Genomic DNA, 17,601 nt, shown 5'->3' on the forward strand with positions numbered 1-17,601 from the left:
TAGCAGGACCTTATCTGTCAGTTTACATATTGGAGGCAGCAGCAGGGGCACCTGTTTGTCACCCTTCTGCCAGCGCTGCCGGGGCCTTGGCTCTGTGGGGCTGCATGCTCCAGCAGGACACCTTGCTCACAAGCCACCCCCTGGTCTGCTGACCTCCTCCAAGGACAGACAGACCACTCCGGATGCTGATAAACACAATCCCTTCCAGCTGGAGGCCACCATAACTGTTAAGGCTGGCAATGCACACAAGGTGTTCAATTGGGCACATGAGCACATTCTTCCCTTTTGAAACAAACAGAGCATATACAGAAGAATAAAGAACAACATGACTTCTATCATAACCAACAAGTACAGGATTAAGTGCATTAAGTGCTGCATAGCAGTTGTACAGGATTAAGTGCTATATAACTGTAGTTGTGGAAACCAACTCATGATACAACATAGCAACAACATGCAGCTCACAGTTTCAGTCTCCAGTTCTGACAGTTCCTTACTCGCCAAGGTGGTCTCAGGCTTGCAACCTGTTCTCCAGCTTCTCAGCTCCCTTCTGTATGCTGTCATGTTGTCTGACCACCCCATCCCAGCGAGGCTGCTCAGCCCATAGACTTCGTTAGTCCCTCAGTCTGGAACAAAACTCCACTTTTGAGAACAGGCAAATGAATGTAATGCCACCAGGTGTAACATCACATCTCCTGGAGCCACAGAGATCACCTTATCCTCCCGCTCTCCTCACAGGTGAAGCAATGCATATACAGTCTGCACAGTTACCAAACAACACGAGTTACACCCCCAGAAGCCACAAGAACACATGAACGGGGCCTGCAATGCTTTTACAATATTCTTGTTGATGTTTAAGCACAACAATGAGCATCTTGAAGATGGTTCTTGGTGACACTGTGCTCCACCCCCATGATCAATCCCACAGCCACGTGTGATCCTGAAGACCAGTCTTACCAACATGTTGGAAACATTCCCTTTGGTTTCAGGGCAGTGGGCCCCATCTACAAACAAAACATACAACACTCACCCCACCCCCTTTTTGTTTCCATTTAGTTTTGTGTTTCCCAACCCACAAAACACAGCCACCCCTAAATTTTCTCTGGGCCCTCCCCTTCATACCCAGGGCGTGGATAGGACCACGTTTCCCATGTCTGTGGGGCAGGACCACAGTGGTGCCTGGTGAACTCTTTGTTCCCATGGCCCAGCACAGAAACAGGAATGCTCCAGCTTAGTCTTCTTTCTTCAGCAATTAGCTTCCGCCTCACCTTGATGCACCTATGAGCTCCCTCCAGTACCCTGGAGGGCTGTGGATGGCAGAAATCAGTTAACTGATTCACTCCTTAGAGGACTTGGGGACTGAAGCACCTGCAAAGTGGTTTCCTGTATCTGAATCAGTTAAGACTGAAGGACTGCATCTGTTCAATACTTCACATAGTCATCAAACAGTGATGTTAGCAGTAGCCTCGGATGCTGCCACTGCCTCTGTCCATCTTGCTATTCTACCAGTAACAGCAAATACAAACAGACACAACCCCCCTTAAAGGGACCCACACAATTGATTTGCCACTGTTCAAGTGGTGCCCACTCCCAGGGGTCAGAAGCATAACCCGTTGTGGATTTACAGTTCACAGAATGGTTTGAGTTGGAAGGGACCTTTACAGATCACCTAGTGTAACCCCCGGGGTTGCAAGGGGCTTCCACCATTCACACAGCCCACAGTCCCGGGGTATGTGAATTTCACACTAACTGTGAAAACAGATATTTTAGATCCCTGTCCAGTCACCCTTCAGTGCACCCCCGAGCCTCCTCATAACCCTTTGTGCTTCAGTACTCTATGGGTACTGGAACAGGAAGAGGGGGTGTCTCTGGCTGGAAGCACCTCATACTCTCCATACTACATTTACTACCCCTGATTCTGTTTTACTTTTAGACTGGCACTTTGCTGAATTGGGAGCTCCTGCAATCACTTCACTTCTAGGTAGCAAAGCAATACAGTTTCCCTCTGTACAGATCTACCTTAAACTCATACAGGAAATTAATTCCTAAAATGTTTCCTGCCCAACCTCCCTCCCCTCTTTATCCACCCATCCACAAATGGGCTTCTACTTTGCCCTTTCCCACTACCAATACCCAAACAGATTTAGGCAGGACCCTGATTATCTAACAATATTGTTTCTGATCCCATAGCAATTAAGAAAGTAATTTCCCTACCCTTCAACAGACATCATACCCCCATGTACCCCCTGCACACCAGGTCAGTGTGGCGGAGGCTAATCCCACTGACACCAGGGGACGCAGCTCTTAATCTTTAAAGTCCCCTAAGGCTGGGTATACCTTTCTGTTTGGGATAGGGGGAGGAGCCGATGCATTCATCTGCTTCAGTTTTTCCCAAATCTCCTCTTGCTTCACTCCCTTTTCCTGAAAGATTTTCTTCATTTTGGCAAGTAAAACTCTTGTGGGCTGGCTATCTAGCTCTCCTTCATTCATCCCCTGGCTTATTAAATATCTCCAAATTGTCCCTCTAGGAATGTACTTCCTCCCCTTCACCCCCATCCTGTCCTTCTTTGCCACCCCTTGCCCCTCGGCTTCTATCAGGGTCCCCATGTTCTCCAAGGCAGCCATGCACTCACCGAGGGGGCGGCCAATTAACCTAGCCCCCAGGCTGATGGAAATCCCCTTGTGCAGCTCGGGGGCACGGCAGGCCAGCACCGCCACATCCCCCTGCTCCACGGTCACCCCAAACACATCAAAGTCAGGGGGCACTGGCTTCTCCCTCTGCTTTAGCACCCGCAGTAAGACATTCCCGCACACGTAGGCTGACGCCTCCTGGACATCCTTCCAGGGTGCCCCGTCCATGTTATCCCTGAGGGGCTCGTACTCTCCCAGGTTCCTGACCACCAGCCGCAAGATCTCTCCCCCTGACACCTCCTCAGCAGGCAGGGCTCTAACGATGGCCCCCACCTTGGGCCACGGCAGCCCGATGGCGGTCACCAACCGCTTCGCCACCTCCTGCGTGAAGGCAGAGCACCGCTCCAGGGCCCACATTCGGTTCACCCACACGGGCCACCCCTCCTTCTGTTTCCTCCAAACCTTCTCTTTCCCGGACATATCCCCCTCTCCCTGGTCTCCATCTCCCTCCGCCGGCTTTACTTTCCTAGCTGCCGCAGCACCCACTCCTTGCACCGATAACTCTTCCTGCGCTTCCACACTCCAGCCATCCCCATCCCACACTTCTGGGTCCCAGTCTGCCTTACTGAGAGCCGCCACCTTCTTCTGGTCCCAGCCGTTCCCCAGCGTCAGCAGGGTGCCCAAGCAGTGCACCCTCCTCCTCAGGCGGGCGTTCTCCGCCGCCTCGTCCCGCAGCTCGTCCCGCAGCCGGCGCAGCTGCTCAGCCTGCTCGCTCAGCAGCGAGCTGTCGCCCCGCAGCGCCAGCACTTCGTTCCGAGCCACCTGCAAGTTGCTCTGCAGGCTCCGGATGCGCTGCTCCTTCTCCTCCACCGCCGCCTGCAAGGCCCGCGCCAGGTCGAACAACAGCCACTGCAGGGCCGAGCACTTCTTCTCGCCCTTGGGGTGGTACACCGACACGTAGTTCAGCCACTGCCGCTCCGCACCTTTCAGGGTCGGGTCCTGCCCGATGACTTTATAATCCCACGGGTCCCCGCCGTGCTCCAGCATGGCCTGCACCAGCGCACCCCTCTCCTCGCGGCTCGGGGAGCTCTCCAAATTCTCCTTCTCCTTTGACTTCCCTCCCCTCGTCAGCCAGGACATCTTAACGCCAGCCAGGCCAGCGCCGAGCCGGGACGCGTGCCGCGCAGGGGCGCTCCCTCCTCACAGCCGAGGCGCACCAGAGGCGAACGCTCCGCGCCCTGAATAACGGGTAGCAAGGCACTAGCAAAGGGGCAGCGAGCAGCCACCTCCCGCGAGCTCCTGTGGGCTGCAGCCAGCAGCCCCTCAGCGATGCCTCCAGACGAAAGGGGGCCACCCCTCACGGGGCCGGCTGTTACCGCCGTCCGCCCCGGTGCTAGTGCACCGTTTCCCGCCGCCCGCCTCCCGCCCAGACCTTGGGACCCGCTGTGCCCGCCCCTGTCCCCGCCCTCCCCGCGGGCAGGCGGATGGCGGTGGCGCTGCTCGGCGGCCGCCGCTTCCCCGCGCTGCTGCAGCTGCGGCCGGCGGCAGGCCCGTGCCGACGCGGCCCCGCGGGTGCCGCCATGCAGCAGGGTGCCGCTCCCGAGGGTGGCGCGGGCTGGCTGGGGGCCCTGCGCTTCGACAACCTTGCGCTGCGCTCGCTGCCGGTGGACGCCTCGGAGGCCGGCGGGCCGCGGGCCGTGCCCGGCGCTTGCTTCTCCCGCGTGCGGCCCAGCCCGCTGCAGAACCCACGGCTGGTGGCCATGTCGCTGCCGGCGCTGGCGCTGCTGGGGCTCGAGGAGCCCGCGGGCGACCGTGAGGCGGCGGAGGCCGAGGCGGCGTTGTACTTCAGCGGGAACCGGCTGCTGGAGGGCTCGGAGCCCGCAGCGCACTGCTACTGCGGGCACCAGTTCGGCAGCTTCGCGGGGCAGCTGGGCGACGGCGCAGCCATGTACCTCGGCGAGGTGCTGGGCCCGCGGGGCGAGCGCTGGGAGATCCAGCTCAAGGGCGCCGGCCTCACACCTTTCTCCCGGTAAGGCCCCGCGGCCCGGGCCGGCGGGGAGGGGCGGTGCCGGAGGATCCCGGTGGAGCTGGGTTTTGGGGGAGCGGCACCCCGCAGCCCGCCGTGAGGGAAGGCCGGGCCGGAGACCGGCAGGTGCTGGTGCAGGTGGTTCCGTACTGAGGATCGCTTCCCGGGGCAGAGGTCGCCTCTTAAGCCGTCGAGTTCCTCGTTATTTCGCTGCAGCAAGTGTAATGCTTAGATGCCAAAGCAGAAGGTGGCAAAATTTCCTCTGGAAAATAAGACTGTAACAGCTTCTCCCTCAGATGGTGCATTACTTCTGTCCTGGGTTATCCTCCTCTGAGTCTCCCCTTTGAGGAGGATGCAGACCGTGGTGGAAGTCGGGCCAGCAGTGTGTAATAGCTGCCAAAAGTGCTTGCTGCTGTGTTATCCTATGCCCCCCAAGAATGGTATTTAAAATCATAGAACGGTTTGTGTTGGAAGGGACCTTAAAGATCATACAATTCCAACCCACTTTCCATGGGCAGGAACACCTTCCACTAGACCAGATTGCTTAAAGCCCTGTCTTGTGGCTGCTGGTCCTTCTGCTAGCAGTGCTTTTTCTCCATCCTTCCTTTCTTCTGTCCTTCCTGTGGGAGGGAGTGGTAGAAAAGCCCCAGAAATGGCATGCTGTCCAGATCCCTGCAGGGGATGTGTGTCTGCTTTAGTCAGTTTACCCTGCACTGCTTTTAATCTTTCAGGTCATTTTTTCTGCTTGCATTTGCTATATTTTATGTTCCGGCTGTGCACAGGCTCAGTAACACCTCAGTTTCATACATGTGGTGCTCTGAAGGTCTTCTCCAGTGAAGTTAAGGAACTCACACTGAAAACCTCAGATATGGTCGTAGCGTTGGAGGTCTGCCATGGGCAGCTCTCCTGCTTGCCTGCAGCTCCTGAAGTGCTGGGAGTGTGGGCTCAGAACCACTGGCACCTGTGCTGTTTACTTGTTCTCTATTGAATAAACTAGTTTGCTGTTTGCTGACTGTGTGCTTTTTAAATGCAACTGCCATGCATACCCCTATTTAACACCCCATTTCTACATTATTTATCCAGAGAGATCCAGCTAATACTACTTTTTAAGTGCCATAACAGTAGCCAGTCTCTTTTTATATAATAAAGTAGCTCTACTTGCCCAATTATTTTTTTAAAGGTTCTATTGGGTCAATAGAAACAACAGAGTTAATGATTAGAAGAGATATGTGTAACAGAAAGGTTTATTTTCTTCTGTTACTTGTGGTCTTCATTGCAGGTGTGTTGCGTCCATCTAAATTGAACTTTAACAGAAGTTGGAAGGTCCAGCTTTTATCTTCGGATCTGCCGCTACTTTGTCATATGCCCATGGACACTGTGTGCCACTTCTAGGCTTTCGTTTCTCCACTGCTAAGGGGTAGACAGGAGTTCCTGCCTTTATAGCCTGAAAACTGTCCATGTCCTCTTGTTGCAGACAAGCTGATGGCCGGAAGGTCCTGCGGTCGAGCATACGGGAGTTTCTGTGCAGCGAGGCGATGTTTCACCTCGGAATACCAACAACGAGGGCTGGAACATGTGTGACATCAGACTCGAAAGTTGTCCGTGACATATTTTACGATGGGAATCCAAAAAATGAAAGGTGTACAGTTGTTCTGCGGATAGCTTCTACATTTATAAGGTAGAAGCATTTTTTGTTGAGGTTTTGTATTCCTTTAAAGCCAAGCACATCAGTCTTTTAAAACACCATTTTTAATGTTTCCAAAACACTTGCCTGTTTCTTGCAAACCTCCTCAATGGGGGCTTGGAACTCTTTTGGTGGGATGTAGGAAGCTACTGCTCTTGTCCAGTGAATGGGATGAGCTGGCTTCATAGCACAGAGACAGATAAACACTAAAGATGCTAGCCCAGTAGGAAGAATAACTGAGTTCTGCAGACCTCAGCGAGTTTTTTCACATTTGTGCCTGCACAGAATACATGGGAGGTTTTGATGCTGGTAGTTGGGTTTAACTGTACCCTTAATTCAAAGCTATTCTAATACTGTGCTGTCACAGTTTGGGTGTTCTTTCCCTGCCTGAGAAGTGTTCAACGTCCCCGCTCTGACACACAACATTAGGAGTTTCAGGAAGTTGCATTGCTTCTTATAAGGTAATAGAACCTTAGAATCAGAGGAAGGTGAGACATAAGGAATATATCCATATGTGTGTGTGTGTATTTATATATATATATCTGTGGAAAAACTTATTTTACATGCTTGCTGTACAGTCTGGTATTTTAGTAAGTCCCATTCCTGTATCTTTACTCAGGGAAAGAATTTTTCTGTAGAAGTGGTTGTAAGAGACTTTAACAAGCTGGTTTTCAGTACTGTACATCCTGATCTGTCAGTTTAGTTGTATGTATATGCTTCCTTGTGTTGACTCACTGAGCCTTGGTAGGTTCAGTGCAGGAATCTTTTCTTCTTTTGGGTCTTTTCTCTAGGTCATTTGAAGGATTGACATTAAGCTGGAGATGATGTGGTGTTAGGGTTACAACAGTAGATGGTTTTATTGCATGTAATATGACGTTAATAGTACCAGATAATACTTAAACATGTTTTTATTATTTTAAAACCAGATTTGGTTCATTTGAAATTTTCAAACCTCCTGATGAATACACAGGACGCAAAGGTCCCAGTGTTAACCGCAATGATATTCGAATACAGATGCTTGATTATGTGATCAGCACTTTCTATCCAGAAATCCAGGAGGCTTATTCAGACAACAGTATTCAGAGAAATGCTGCTTTCTTCAAAGAGGTAAGAAAGATCAGAGTCTCTTCCTAAATCCATAGTGGTCATCTTTATGAACTTCATCTGCAAGCACAGATGACTGGAGTTGGTTAATACCTTGTATCCTCTGATTGCCTTTGAAGAAAACACTCTTAATAGGACTGTGTATTGATGAAAGCAATGTTGATATTGATCACACCTGTGAAAGTGGTTTCTCTGCTCTGCAAGTGCTTCCCACGGCTTGTCTCCATTTTCTGAGAGTGTCCTAGACTGCAAGGGGGAATTCTGGCCCTGACAGATGGCGAGTTGATGGTACCAAGACACCACTTGCAAGGCATCATTTTATGAAATACTGAGAACATTGAGTCCCTTTCTGTCTCTTATGTTCCAGATTACAGGAATGTCAAACTGCAAAAAAACAAACAGGAATGTTGACTGCAAATCACTAACTCCAGGTTTTAGTATTGAAATGTTTGAAATGCATGTTCAGAACAGCCCAGTAAGAGGTCAAAAGGCACACTTAAAATCTGACATTCTCTGGATTTTGTGGGGTTTGATTTTGGGGGTGTGGAGGTGGTGTTTGTTTTGTGGTTTGGTTAGGTTTGGGGGGTGTTTTGGTTTGCTTTTCTTGGGGTTTTCTTGTTTTGATTTTTGTTGTTGGGGGGGCGTTGTTATGTTTGGTTTATTTTCCTTTAACACAGCCTGAGCCTACTTGCAATAGTTCTTCAGAAGCAAATGCTTTACTGCCCCCCATCCTGGCATCCTTTTTTATTGCCCCTGTTTCCATTTCTTTGTTTATTTGTTGTGCTCCTGCCTGTGGCTGTCGTGCTTGGTACCTGCGCTGGCATTGCATCCTCACACTTTCTCCTGAGTGGAGATTTTCCATACTGAAAAGCATCCCAGTTCCTTACCTAATTTGAGCAGCACATCTCTCTTTTTAGTAATGGTGATGTGCTGTCAGCTCAGCTGTAATGTGTTTTATCTTTCTTTATGCACTGTGGAAGAAATGGAGAAAAAAGTACAAGTGTTTGCTTTCTAGACAGTGCTGTCAAATGCAAAAACCATTATCTGTACTTCTCAAATAATTTGTAGGAGGTGTGTTTAAATTTAAATGATTGTGCCCTTGAGATAGTGCTGTTACTTATCTATACACAGTACTTGTTTACTAGTATGGCTAGTAGTAGGAAAACATGATCAAGAAGAGTAAAGGTCAAAGTGAGTGCAAAGCTGTCTTTCTAACCAATATATCCATCTGTGAGTAGCACCCAAGCTTTAATTACTTTTAGGTGTTATCATTAGTGGGATTTCTCTTTTGCTCTGGCAGAGTGTGGTGGATTCATACAAAGACATCAGCATATTGCCTTACTGCTGGAATGCTTGCATTCCAGTGCTGATTGCCAAGACTTCTTTTGGTTTTAAGTTTTACCACCTCCCTGGCACAGAGCCCTTGTGCAGGGTGTGTCCCCATTACTGGCTCATGGTGTGCCAGTAATCAGTTATGGACACATGGAGCTGACTGCCCGGTTCAGCAAAAATGGGTGAAGTTCGTAACATCAGAATGTTGTAAAAAGTGGAAGCATGACATCTCAAGGTGAATCAAAAATTTCTGTTCCAGGCGTCATTTGTGGGTTTTACTCCTTGTCACATTATCCCAGGACAAGATTTTTCCATTTATTCTTCCTTACCTAACTGCACACTCTTAAAAAAGGGAAAATTCTGGGTTTGAATACAGAGGCATAGAACTGATGTTTCCTCTGTTAACTAAATAATTTCTAAACCTTAATAAAATATACTGCAGTCTGGAGAGCTTTAAATTTCTGTACATTGATAACTGTTTGGGAAGGTGAGTGATTTTAGCTGTATAAATAGTTTGATTTGAAAGTTTTAGCTAATGGCAGCATAAAATTTGTATTTGCAGCAATTCAGTAAATAGCTAGGTTTACCTGAAAACCAGGTTAGCTTCCTGAATTTTAGATTCTGTAGGGCATATCTAGTTGTAGTTGACAGTTGGGCTGATATAATTCAATAACTAGAAGTGCTTTAAAATATTATGCTATTTCTGTGAAGAATGGGCCACTGTGACTGCAGTCAAGGATTCCACAGCAGTAAGTTTCAGTCAGGCAATGGAAGAGCTCTGATGAAACATGCATTCAGTGAAGAGTGGCATTTAAATCAAATTGTTGTTCTTTGAATAGGTTTTCTTAACCTTGTAGCTTTTTTCCACTCTCAGCAAATTGAGGGAAGTACTTATCAGTGCTAAAACTTGATAGCAGGGCATCTTTTCTTTTGTGCAAACCACTTGCCTTCCTGTAGATCACTCCTACATACCAGGTAAATCAAAAGGCTGACCTTATGCTGGGCTTTGTTGCATAAAGTTAATTTTATTTCTTAGACTTTGCTTATGTTTTCTTCTACCTGTAGTTAAAGAGTCTTTAATTTGTGGTGAACAAACCAATATATTTGTATAATGACTACAGTAGTGGGCAAGTCTGTTGTCAAACAATTTACCCAATTTCAGTGTTCTGTCTAGTGCATTTTAAAGCTGTCGGTTGACTTACAGTCAAGTAGAGGGGGAAGAAGACGAGGCAAACAGAAAAGGGGGACTGAGAAACAGAAGGAGAGAAGCAAGCTGTTCTTAAGATAATTGTGTGTGGCATACTGCCAGAATCTGCTTCTGCTGGAGCTGTAGAAACATCAGTTCAGACTAGGAAATGATGGGAAATACAAGAATGTATTGGAAATATATTGTGTTGATAAACGGGGAAAAAAATGTACTTTCTTTTAGATAACGAAACGGACAGCGAGGCTGGTAGCTGAATGGCAGTGTGTTGGGTTTTGCCATGGCGTGCTGAATACAGATAACATGAGCATAGTTGGACTAACCATTGACTATGGCCCTTTTGGATTTATGGACAGGTCAGTGTGGCATAATTATTTGAAATGTGTGTTATGTATTTGCTGTGTAGAGCTATCTTGATGTTCACGATTACTTTAATATGTTAACTCTAAAGCAGATTTATGAACCTTCTGTATGGCAAGATAGGTTAAGTTAGTTCTAGTTGCCTTGTAATTCTTCTTTTCAACTTCTTTTTAACCATATTCACATATCGAAGTGTTAGACTGTTCTTGTAGCCTGTGGGGTTTCTCAGTGTTTGAGAGGGCAGGAAATTATCTAATGAGGTGACTGGGAGAAAAGAACCAAGGAGTAGTCTCTTTCAAAATCTTTCAATTTCCTAGGGGAGACTTAAAGTAATAAAAATAATATTTCTCACTCTGCTGGTGTCCAGATAACTAGAAGAATGCTAACTATTTCTTCATTTGTAGATACGACCCTGAGCACATTTGCAATGGTTCTGATAACACAGGGCGCTATGCTTACAACAAGCAGCCAGAGATTTGCAAGTGGAACCTGGGGAAGCTTGCTGAAGCTCTAGTTCCAGAGCTGCCCCTGGAAATAAGTGAACTCATCCTGGAAGAGGAATATGATGCAGAATTTGAGAAACATTATTTACAGAAGATGAGGAAGAAGCTAGGCCTGATCCAGCTGGAACTGGAAGAAGATAGTAAACTAGTATCAGAACTCCTCGAAACCATGCATCTCACAGGTTGGTGAAGAGCACAGAAGGTTATTGTTTAGCTGCCCATCAGTATCTGTAGTCAAACCAAAATATAGTTTATACTACATTTATAGTGTGTGTGTGTATATATATATATATGTGTGTGTATGAAAGAGGCAAATAACCTCTTCACAGTGGTGACCTGAGTGGTACTGCTGTGGGGGGAGTCAGGAAGGAGGTGTGGGACCTGTTTTCCTGCTGATTCATTAGTTGTATTATTCATAGAATTCACCTTTTCAGGTGGAGACTTCACAAATGTTTTCTACTTGCTGAGTTCATTCTCAGTGGTGGATTCTGATCCTTCAAAACTGGAAGACTTCTTAAAAGAGGTTACAAGTCAGTGTGCTTCTGTGGATGAACTGAAAGTTGCTTTCAGACCACAGATGGATCCAAGGTAATACTCTTCTTTGCTTAAACACTTTGGCCTGTGCTTTTAGTTTCATTATAACCATAATGAACCCTGCATGCTGTGTAATATTTGACTGATTTTAGATTTTGCTATTTCACTGTTAACTGGATGCATCATGATCTACAGCAGTGCCAATTCTTGTGTGTTTTGTGACTGGCGGATGCTCGGCAGTGACTTGCAGCAGTTGGCTCTAGGGCTAAAATTGTCTGAGATTTTGCTTGGTCCTTTATTTTCTTTTTCTCATCTGTCTCTGCTAAGGCCATGAGAGTGCCAGATAGTGAAGTGATGCAGAAATATTTTATAGAAGAAATGGATTTGAACAACAATGGTACCATGTTCTGCCGATGTACTGACAGCAAATCACTTTCAGCCACCAGTATACTGAGCTGAGTATAACCTAAATGCACACTTCAGGCTCTGAAAACTGTGTGGTACCATCCATGTCCCATTTGATGGGACATATTCTGCAGTCCAGCTACTTTGAGTGTGGAAAGAGTCAGTTTTGTTCAACTGCTTTATAACAGTGACTGTGGCAGTTTTTCACTTTATGGAGCAGTGGAAACCAAGGAGTGAGTGTGACCCATTCATTTATCATATTTTTCCTAGTATCTTCCCAGATGGGGAAAAAAATTCAAGTGGGGAGTATTTTGTTCATGTTTTTTCCCCTCTCTCTGGTCAATATGTGCTCCATGAAGTAATGAATCTACAGAAATAGCTGAAAAATTTGGTGTGTTGTTAATAATTTGCATAAAGCAGGGAGCTGAGAACATGGATTGGGGTGAAACTTGTATGAATAAATTTGGGGTTGTGGTTGGCTGTAGCCATTTATTATTTTGGAGGTATTATGGGTTATTTAAGTTTTGAGGTGATACACTAAAATGAAAGATAATTAAATAAGCGGTATCCACCACCTTTATTTATTTAAGTTCCAGTTTTCAGCCACTTTGGTATTGTAAGAAGATACCATGCAATATGAAGGTAGCTCCTGTGACAGAGACAAGACAGTATTTCATTAAACACTGCATTCAGGCTTGGAGGAACGTGAAATCATCATGATATGGACGTAAAGCTTTGGAGGGGAATAGCACTGTGTTAAATTGCGTGCAGAATTACTTTCATCAAAGCACTTGGATATTGTAGAGCTGGGTGTGTCAGATGTGTAAATCAGATTTGGATACTATTACATAAATTCAGAAATCAAAGCACCTATCTTATCTTTGCTTACTAAAAGCAGGGAAGTATCTGATATAATGAGTTGTCTGTTTTGGGGCCAGGGAATAGCATTCTTCTCCTTTGTTTATAAATACATTATAGAAGGAAACAAAAAAATTCAGTAGTTTGATATGCTCGAACTTATACTCTTTGGGGTTTTTATTCAGTTTACTTTATCCTGTAGTGCAGTTATGAATCCAGGAAAAATGAAAGCATAGCATACTATTGAAAGCTGCTGTACAGCACCAGCTAACACAGTCAGACTGGAAAAGAATCGACCCTAGTCAAACTCACAGCAAAATAGCCTGGATATGTTAGGAATTTATTACCACAGAGCACTTCTCATTCTGTGGTTTAGACTGGCTAACTAAAAAGAAATTAGATAAACAAACTGTTATCTCATATGGCTTACATGGGGTACCTTCCCCCATGTCATCTGGTAAAATCGTAGGCACCGGATCCTTGTTCTGCATGCTCATACAGTGTTAATGTCAGGAAAAGAAATAGAAAACACACAGAATCTATGGACTCTGTATTATCTTGATACCTAAGTAAGTTCAAATTCCTTATTCCAAAGTCCTTTCAAGGTTCCAAGGGTATTCTGATGAGAATTGCACAGTACCCACTGGGAATTCTGGAAATCTGCACTTTAAGTATGACAGGAATGCAAACACACACACTGAAGAATAGGGGAGAAACAGTAAAATTAGCATAATTTATCATTTTAAAATTGTTCTGTTAATGAAGTGCTGTTATTTAAGATCCCCAGTGAAATCATTGATTATTGTGAATGTTTTAATATCTACTTTATGGTTGCAAAAAGATGGTTCTTGATGGGCAGCCCAAGGTTAGTATGTAATGTGTTTGTTCCTTTTGTTCCCAGACAACTGTCAATGATGCTGATGCTGGCTCAGTCTAATCCTCAGCTGTTTGCACTAATTGGAACAAAAGCCAATATAAACAAAGAGCTAGAACGAATTGAACAGTTCTCCAAACTGCAGCAGTTAACAGAAGATGATTTACTCAGCAGAAATAAAAGACACTGGAAAGAATGGCTGGAGAAATACAGGTGAGGTTTCCCACTGTTCAGAGCAGTGTATTTCATTTCCTCATTTTATTTGAGAATGACATGCCTGTCTCACAAAAAATGCAGTGTCTCAAAGTATATAGTCTGGGAGAGATGTGGGACCATGCAGCTCTGGATATTAACTACATCTGTGTTGCTGTGAATGTTTGTATTATGTATGCTAGATTTTGGGGAGGATTGGGGGTATAGGAATCACCTGGTGTCAAATCTAGTATTAACATGTTTCAAGAACATTTACATTACATTCTAGCAGAGTAATTCCAGTTGTGAGCTGTTAAATTCTCACTAACTACAAGTGACTGACCTGTCTGCTTTTTATCCTTATAATTCTTTTCTGAAAGAAAGAAAGGTCTATTTATTAATACAGAAATCAAGTAGAAGTATTCTTAATCTAGGAGTAACTCTAAAATAAATCATTAGAAGGAAAAGAATGGCCAGACTGTTGTAATAGACCTAACTTAAAAGCCTAAAAACTGAGTGTCAGCTTGGGCGGGGGGGGGGGGAATGTGTTTGGTTTTGGTTGGTTTGTTTGGTTGGTTTGTTTGTTTATTTTGGTTTGGGTTTTGTTTTTTTGTTGTTGTTTTATGTTTCTTTTTTTTAACAAAGAACCCCTTGTTAGTAGAGCATTAGTTGGTTAGGTCAGGACTCTCTTCCTCACCTGGCTGCCTGTGATCATGTTTTCCAGTGGGGCTGAAAGTTTTAGCAAGTGTTCCAGCTAAAAGGTAGCTCAGACTGCCTCAGCTGTATTGCATCCCCTTGGACAGAATGTCAAAAGCTTTAACCAATAAACAAGCATAGAAATCCTTAAAGACAAGATCTAAATGTGATGGTCTTTGTGGAGCAGTGCAGAACACTGTGCACCAGTGTCTCAGTCTGACTTGTCAGAGAATATGCAAGGTGTGCCGCTTCCTCAAGCCTAGTCAGGACCTGCTGATGTCTGTAATGCTGCTTTTAAATGAAGGGGTTTTATCTGTTATCATGCTGCATTTTATAAACTGAGGGGATTATTGGTGATGTAATGTTTATTAAAACCTACAAACTAAGGATCTCAAGGCAAGGAAACATTTCAACTTTTATGTGTGATTCTTGATCCCAACCATTGTTTTCACTGCTTGATTTCAGAGACCGTTTGCAAAAAGAAATAGAAAGTGTTAGTGATGCTGATGCTTGGCACACTCATCGTGTGAAGGTTATGAATTCCAACAATCCAAAATATATCCTGAGAAATTATATTGCCCAGAATGCCATAGAAGCAGCTGAAAATGGGGATTTCTCAGAGGTATGCTCTTACTCCTTAATATATCTCTGGGCTTGCATGGATGTGTAGTGGTACTATTGATAACTGAAATGCTGGTGAAATTCCTTCTGGCATCTTGGGCAGTAAGGGGATTGGGAATTTATGGTTCAAAAGGCCTGTGGTATTTTTGAGGGAGCTGTAGTTTTAATGACTGCAGAATGAAGAAAGGAATTAAAAATCTGAATCTGAACTTCACCACCTTTGGGGAAGGATCCCAGGATAAGACACTTACCCTGCTTTTGATGTCTTCAGAATGGTGCTTTCCTTGAGAAGGAGTTAGGAATTAATGTACACTCATTTCTTGCTGTGCTGTTGTCTTTTAAAACTTTGGTTTTCACCTGTGGAGTTCAGCTGGGGGATTGTTACATGCAGAATATGGGAAAATGAATTGTGAGAAATGACACAAGGACTTGTATTTGATGCTTGTATTTCAAGTTACTTGAGCTTGAGTCCTGTACAGATACAAACTCAGCCACCTACAATTTTACAGTTTTCAGCTTATTTGATATGCATATTGTTAATCTATTTAACATTTGGTTTGTCTGAGGTTTGCGTATTAAATACAATGCACTCGATCATTATTTGGTGTGAGGTTCTTTTCTACATCATTTTGCCTTTACTTTCTGAATTCTCATAACCATGCAATGTTTTCTTTTCAGGTAAGAAATGTACTGAAACTATTGGAGAATCCATTCCAAGAAGCAGAAGATTTCAGGGAGGTAAAGGAGGATGCAGAAGAGGAGGGAGCAACTGCTGCAGCAGCTGCTTGTGCCCAAGAGACCAGAAGCAGACTACCCTATAGCAGTAAACCTCCACTGTGGGCTTCAGAGCTCTGTGTTACATGATCTTCGTAACTGCCTTGTTTTGTTTTTTGCTGTAAATTGAAGACTGACCCTCCTTCAGCAGTGAAGAATGCAGCAAGGCAAACATCAGAGTGCTATTAAGTTACTGAAACAACCCTGCATTTGGATGCATCTGTAGCAGTCTTCACCTGTGCTTATTTGAAGCAATCATGGATCATTGGAACAAACCGATGACAATCAACAGTCTCCGTATACCAGTAATTTAAATGTTTTGAAACTGAAAGTTTTTCCTTTATTCATACCACAAGTATTCATACACTGCAAGTAGAAAGCAATATTTTTTGTTGAGGCAGGCTGAGTTTCAGACATCCAAATGGAGTTGTTATGTGAAGACAAAAAGAGCAAGTCAGGAATCTGATCTGTTTTTGTCTGATGTCTTAACTAATAGTACTTCTAATATTTATTTACTGCTTTCTCTATGCAGGAACTATTAGTTCTCTTTAATGGAGGAATAGATTCAGTGTTGCTTGTTGAAGCTATGTTTCATTTAATTAAGTTCATTTCTTGTGAACCTTCAGATTGATATTTAATCATTATCTATTTTCAGAGAATTTGTGCAGGCCGGGGCTTGGGGGAGCAATGGGATTTTATTTTTGTTTAATACATTAAGAGCAGAATGAAGGGAGATCATATGCATTTGCACTGGCAAGTCCTGGTGGTAAGGTTTATTCAGGTTCAGTATGTTCACATACAACATGTGTAAATATTTACTAAAATCATGGGTGAGTTTGTAAGCCAGTTGACTTGGGCAAGGCCAATTAGCTGAATCAGTGTGAACCTTAAACTACCCCAGTACTCAAATCCAGGTTCCTTTGCTATTCATGTGCTCTTGACAGAGTCTTCTTGTACAAGAAGTGTGCAGGTGGGGTACCTGTTTGTTCACACTGGTCAGTGAGATTCTTCCATTCCCTCTCTGGTCTTGCACCATTCAGTCTTTGAGAAGCTTGGCACTGTCAGTTGTCATTCAGGACATGTTATTTGAGCCTGTGTTAAAGATCATAAAGGATATGGGAGGAGATGGGAGCTGACTTGCTTGCAAATTACTTGTCAGTAATGTTTCAGTTGAGGTTTCAGCGGAAGGTTGCTTGCCACATCATTATTGCCACATCAGCCAAAACCGGTTGTTCCATAGTTAGTTACTACTTGGCTTTCTGAACTGCTGTGTAAAGGACTCTATTACTGGTTCAGGTACCTGAAATCTTGGGAAAGTTTGGTTTAATGCAAAGTTTTCTCTTTTCCAAAGAGACCACCATCTTACACTGTGAGTTTAAGTCTACTAAATTCCTCTTCCAGCCCTGTGCAAACTTAGTATTAGCTCAGGTTGATTTGTGCTCTTCTAAGTCTTCCTCAAAATACAAGCTACTGAAAAACAGGGAGAACAGTTGGGATGTGCTTATAATCTGCACTGATAACTGACTTGTCCTCCTAGCTACAACAGAGCAGATGATGTTTTGAATGTAAACATTGTTGTGTCTTGCCTTAGACCTGGAGAAACTGATGCTGAATAATGACTTGTGACAAGCTAGAATCTTTGATGGCACTTTCTGTAATGTTTTGGAACCCTTGCAGAAAAGGACAAGCTTGAAGGTGTATTTGCTTAGTACATGGAAGGATGATATAGTTGAAAGAGGAAGTACCTTGGAGAAGTGGGCAACAACTAGTGCTGGCCCATGCAGCTGATTGCCTTCTAGAAATAAC

The 17,601-nt window shown here is 44.7% G+C and overlaps 1 protein-coding gene across 1 annotated transcript; it reads left to right on the forward strand.

Moving 5' to 3' along the window:
- Positions 1–4,103: 4,103 nt before the first annotated feature.
- SELENOO (selenoprotein O) lies at positions 4,104–17,431 on the forward strand. Its single transcript, XM_062634234.1, has 9 exons — positions 4,104–4,657; positions 6,129–6,332; positions 7,265–7,445; positions 10,204–10,334; positions 10,743–11,023; positions 11,276–11,429; positions 13,540–13,725; positions 14,866–15,022; positions 15,700–17,431. Exons 1-9 carry the CDS (start codon positions 4,113–4,115, stop codon positions 15,892–15,894), a joined length of 2,034 nt encoding a protein of 677 aa, XP_062490218.1. The 5' UTR covers positions 4,104–4,112; the 3' UTR covers positions 15,895–17,431.
- Positions 17,432–17,601: the final 170 nt, after the last annotated feature.

This window comes from Pezoporus occidentalis, unplaced genomic scaffold, assembly GCF_034315485.1.
Source record: "Pezoporus occidentalis ecotype Australia unplaced genomic scaffold, CSIRO_AGI_Poc_V1 ctg42, whole genome shotgun sequence".
NCBI lineage: Eukaryota > Metazoa > Chordata > Aves > Psittaciformes > Psittacidae > Pezoporus > Pezoporus occidentalis.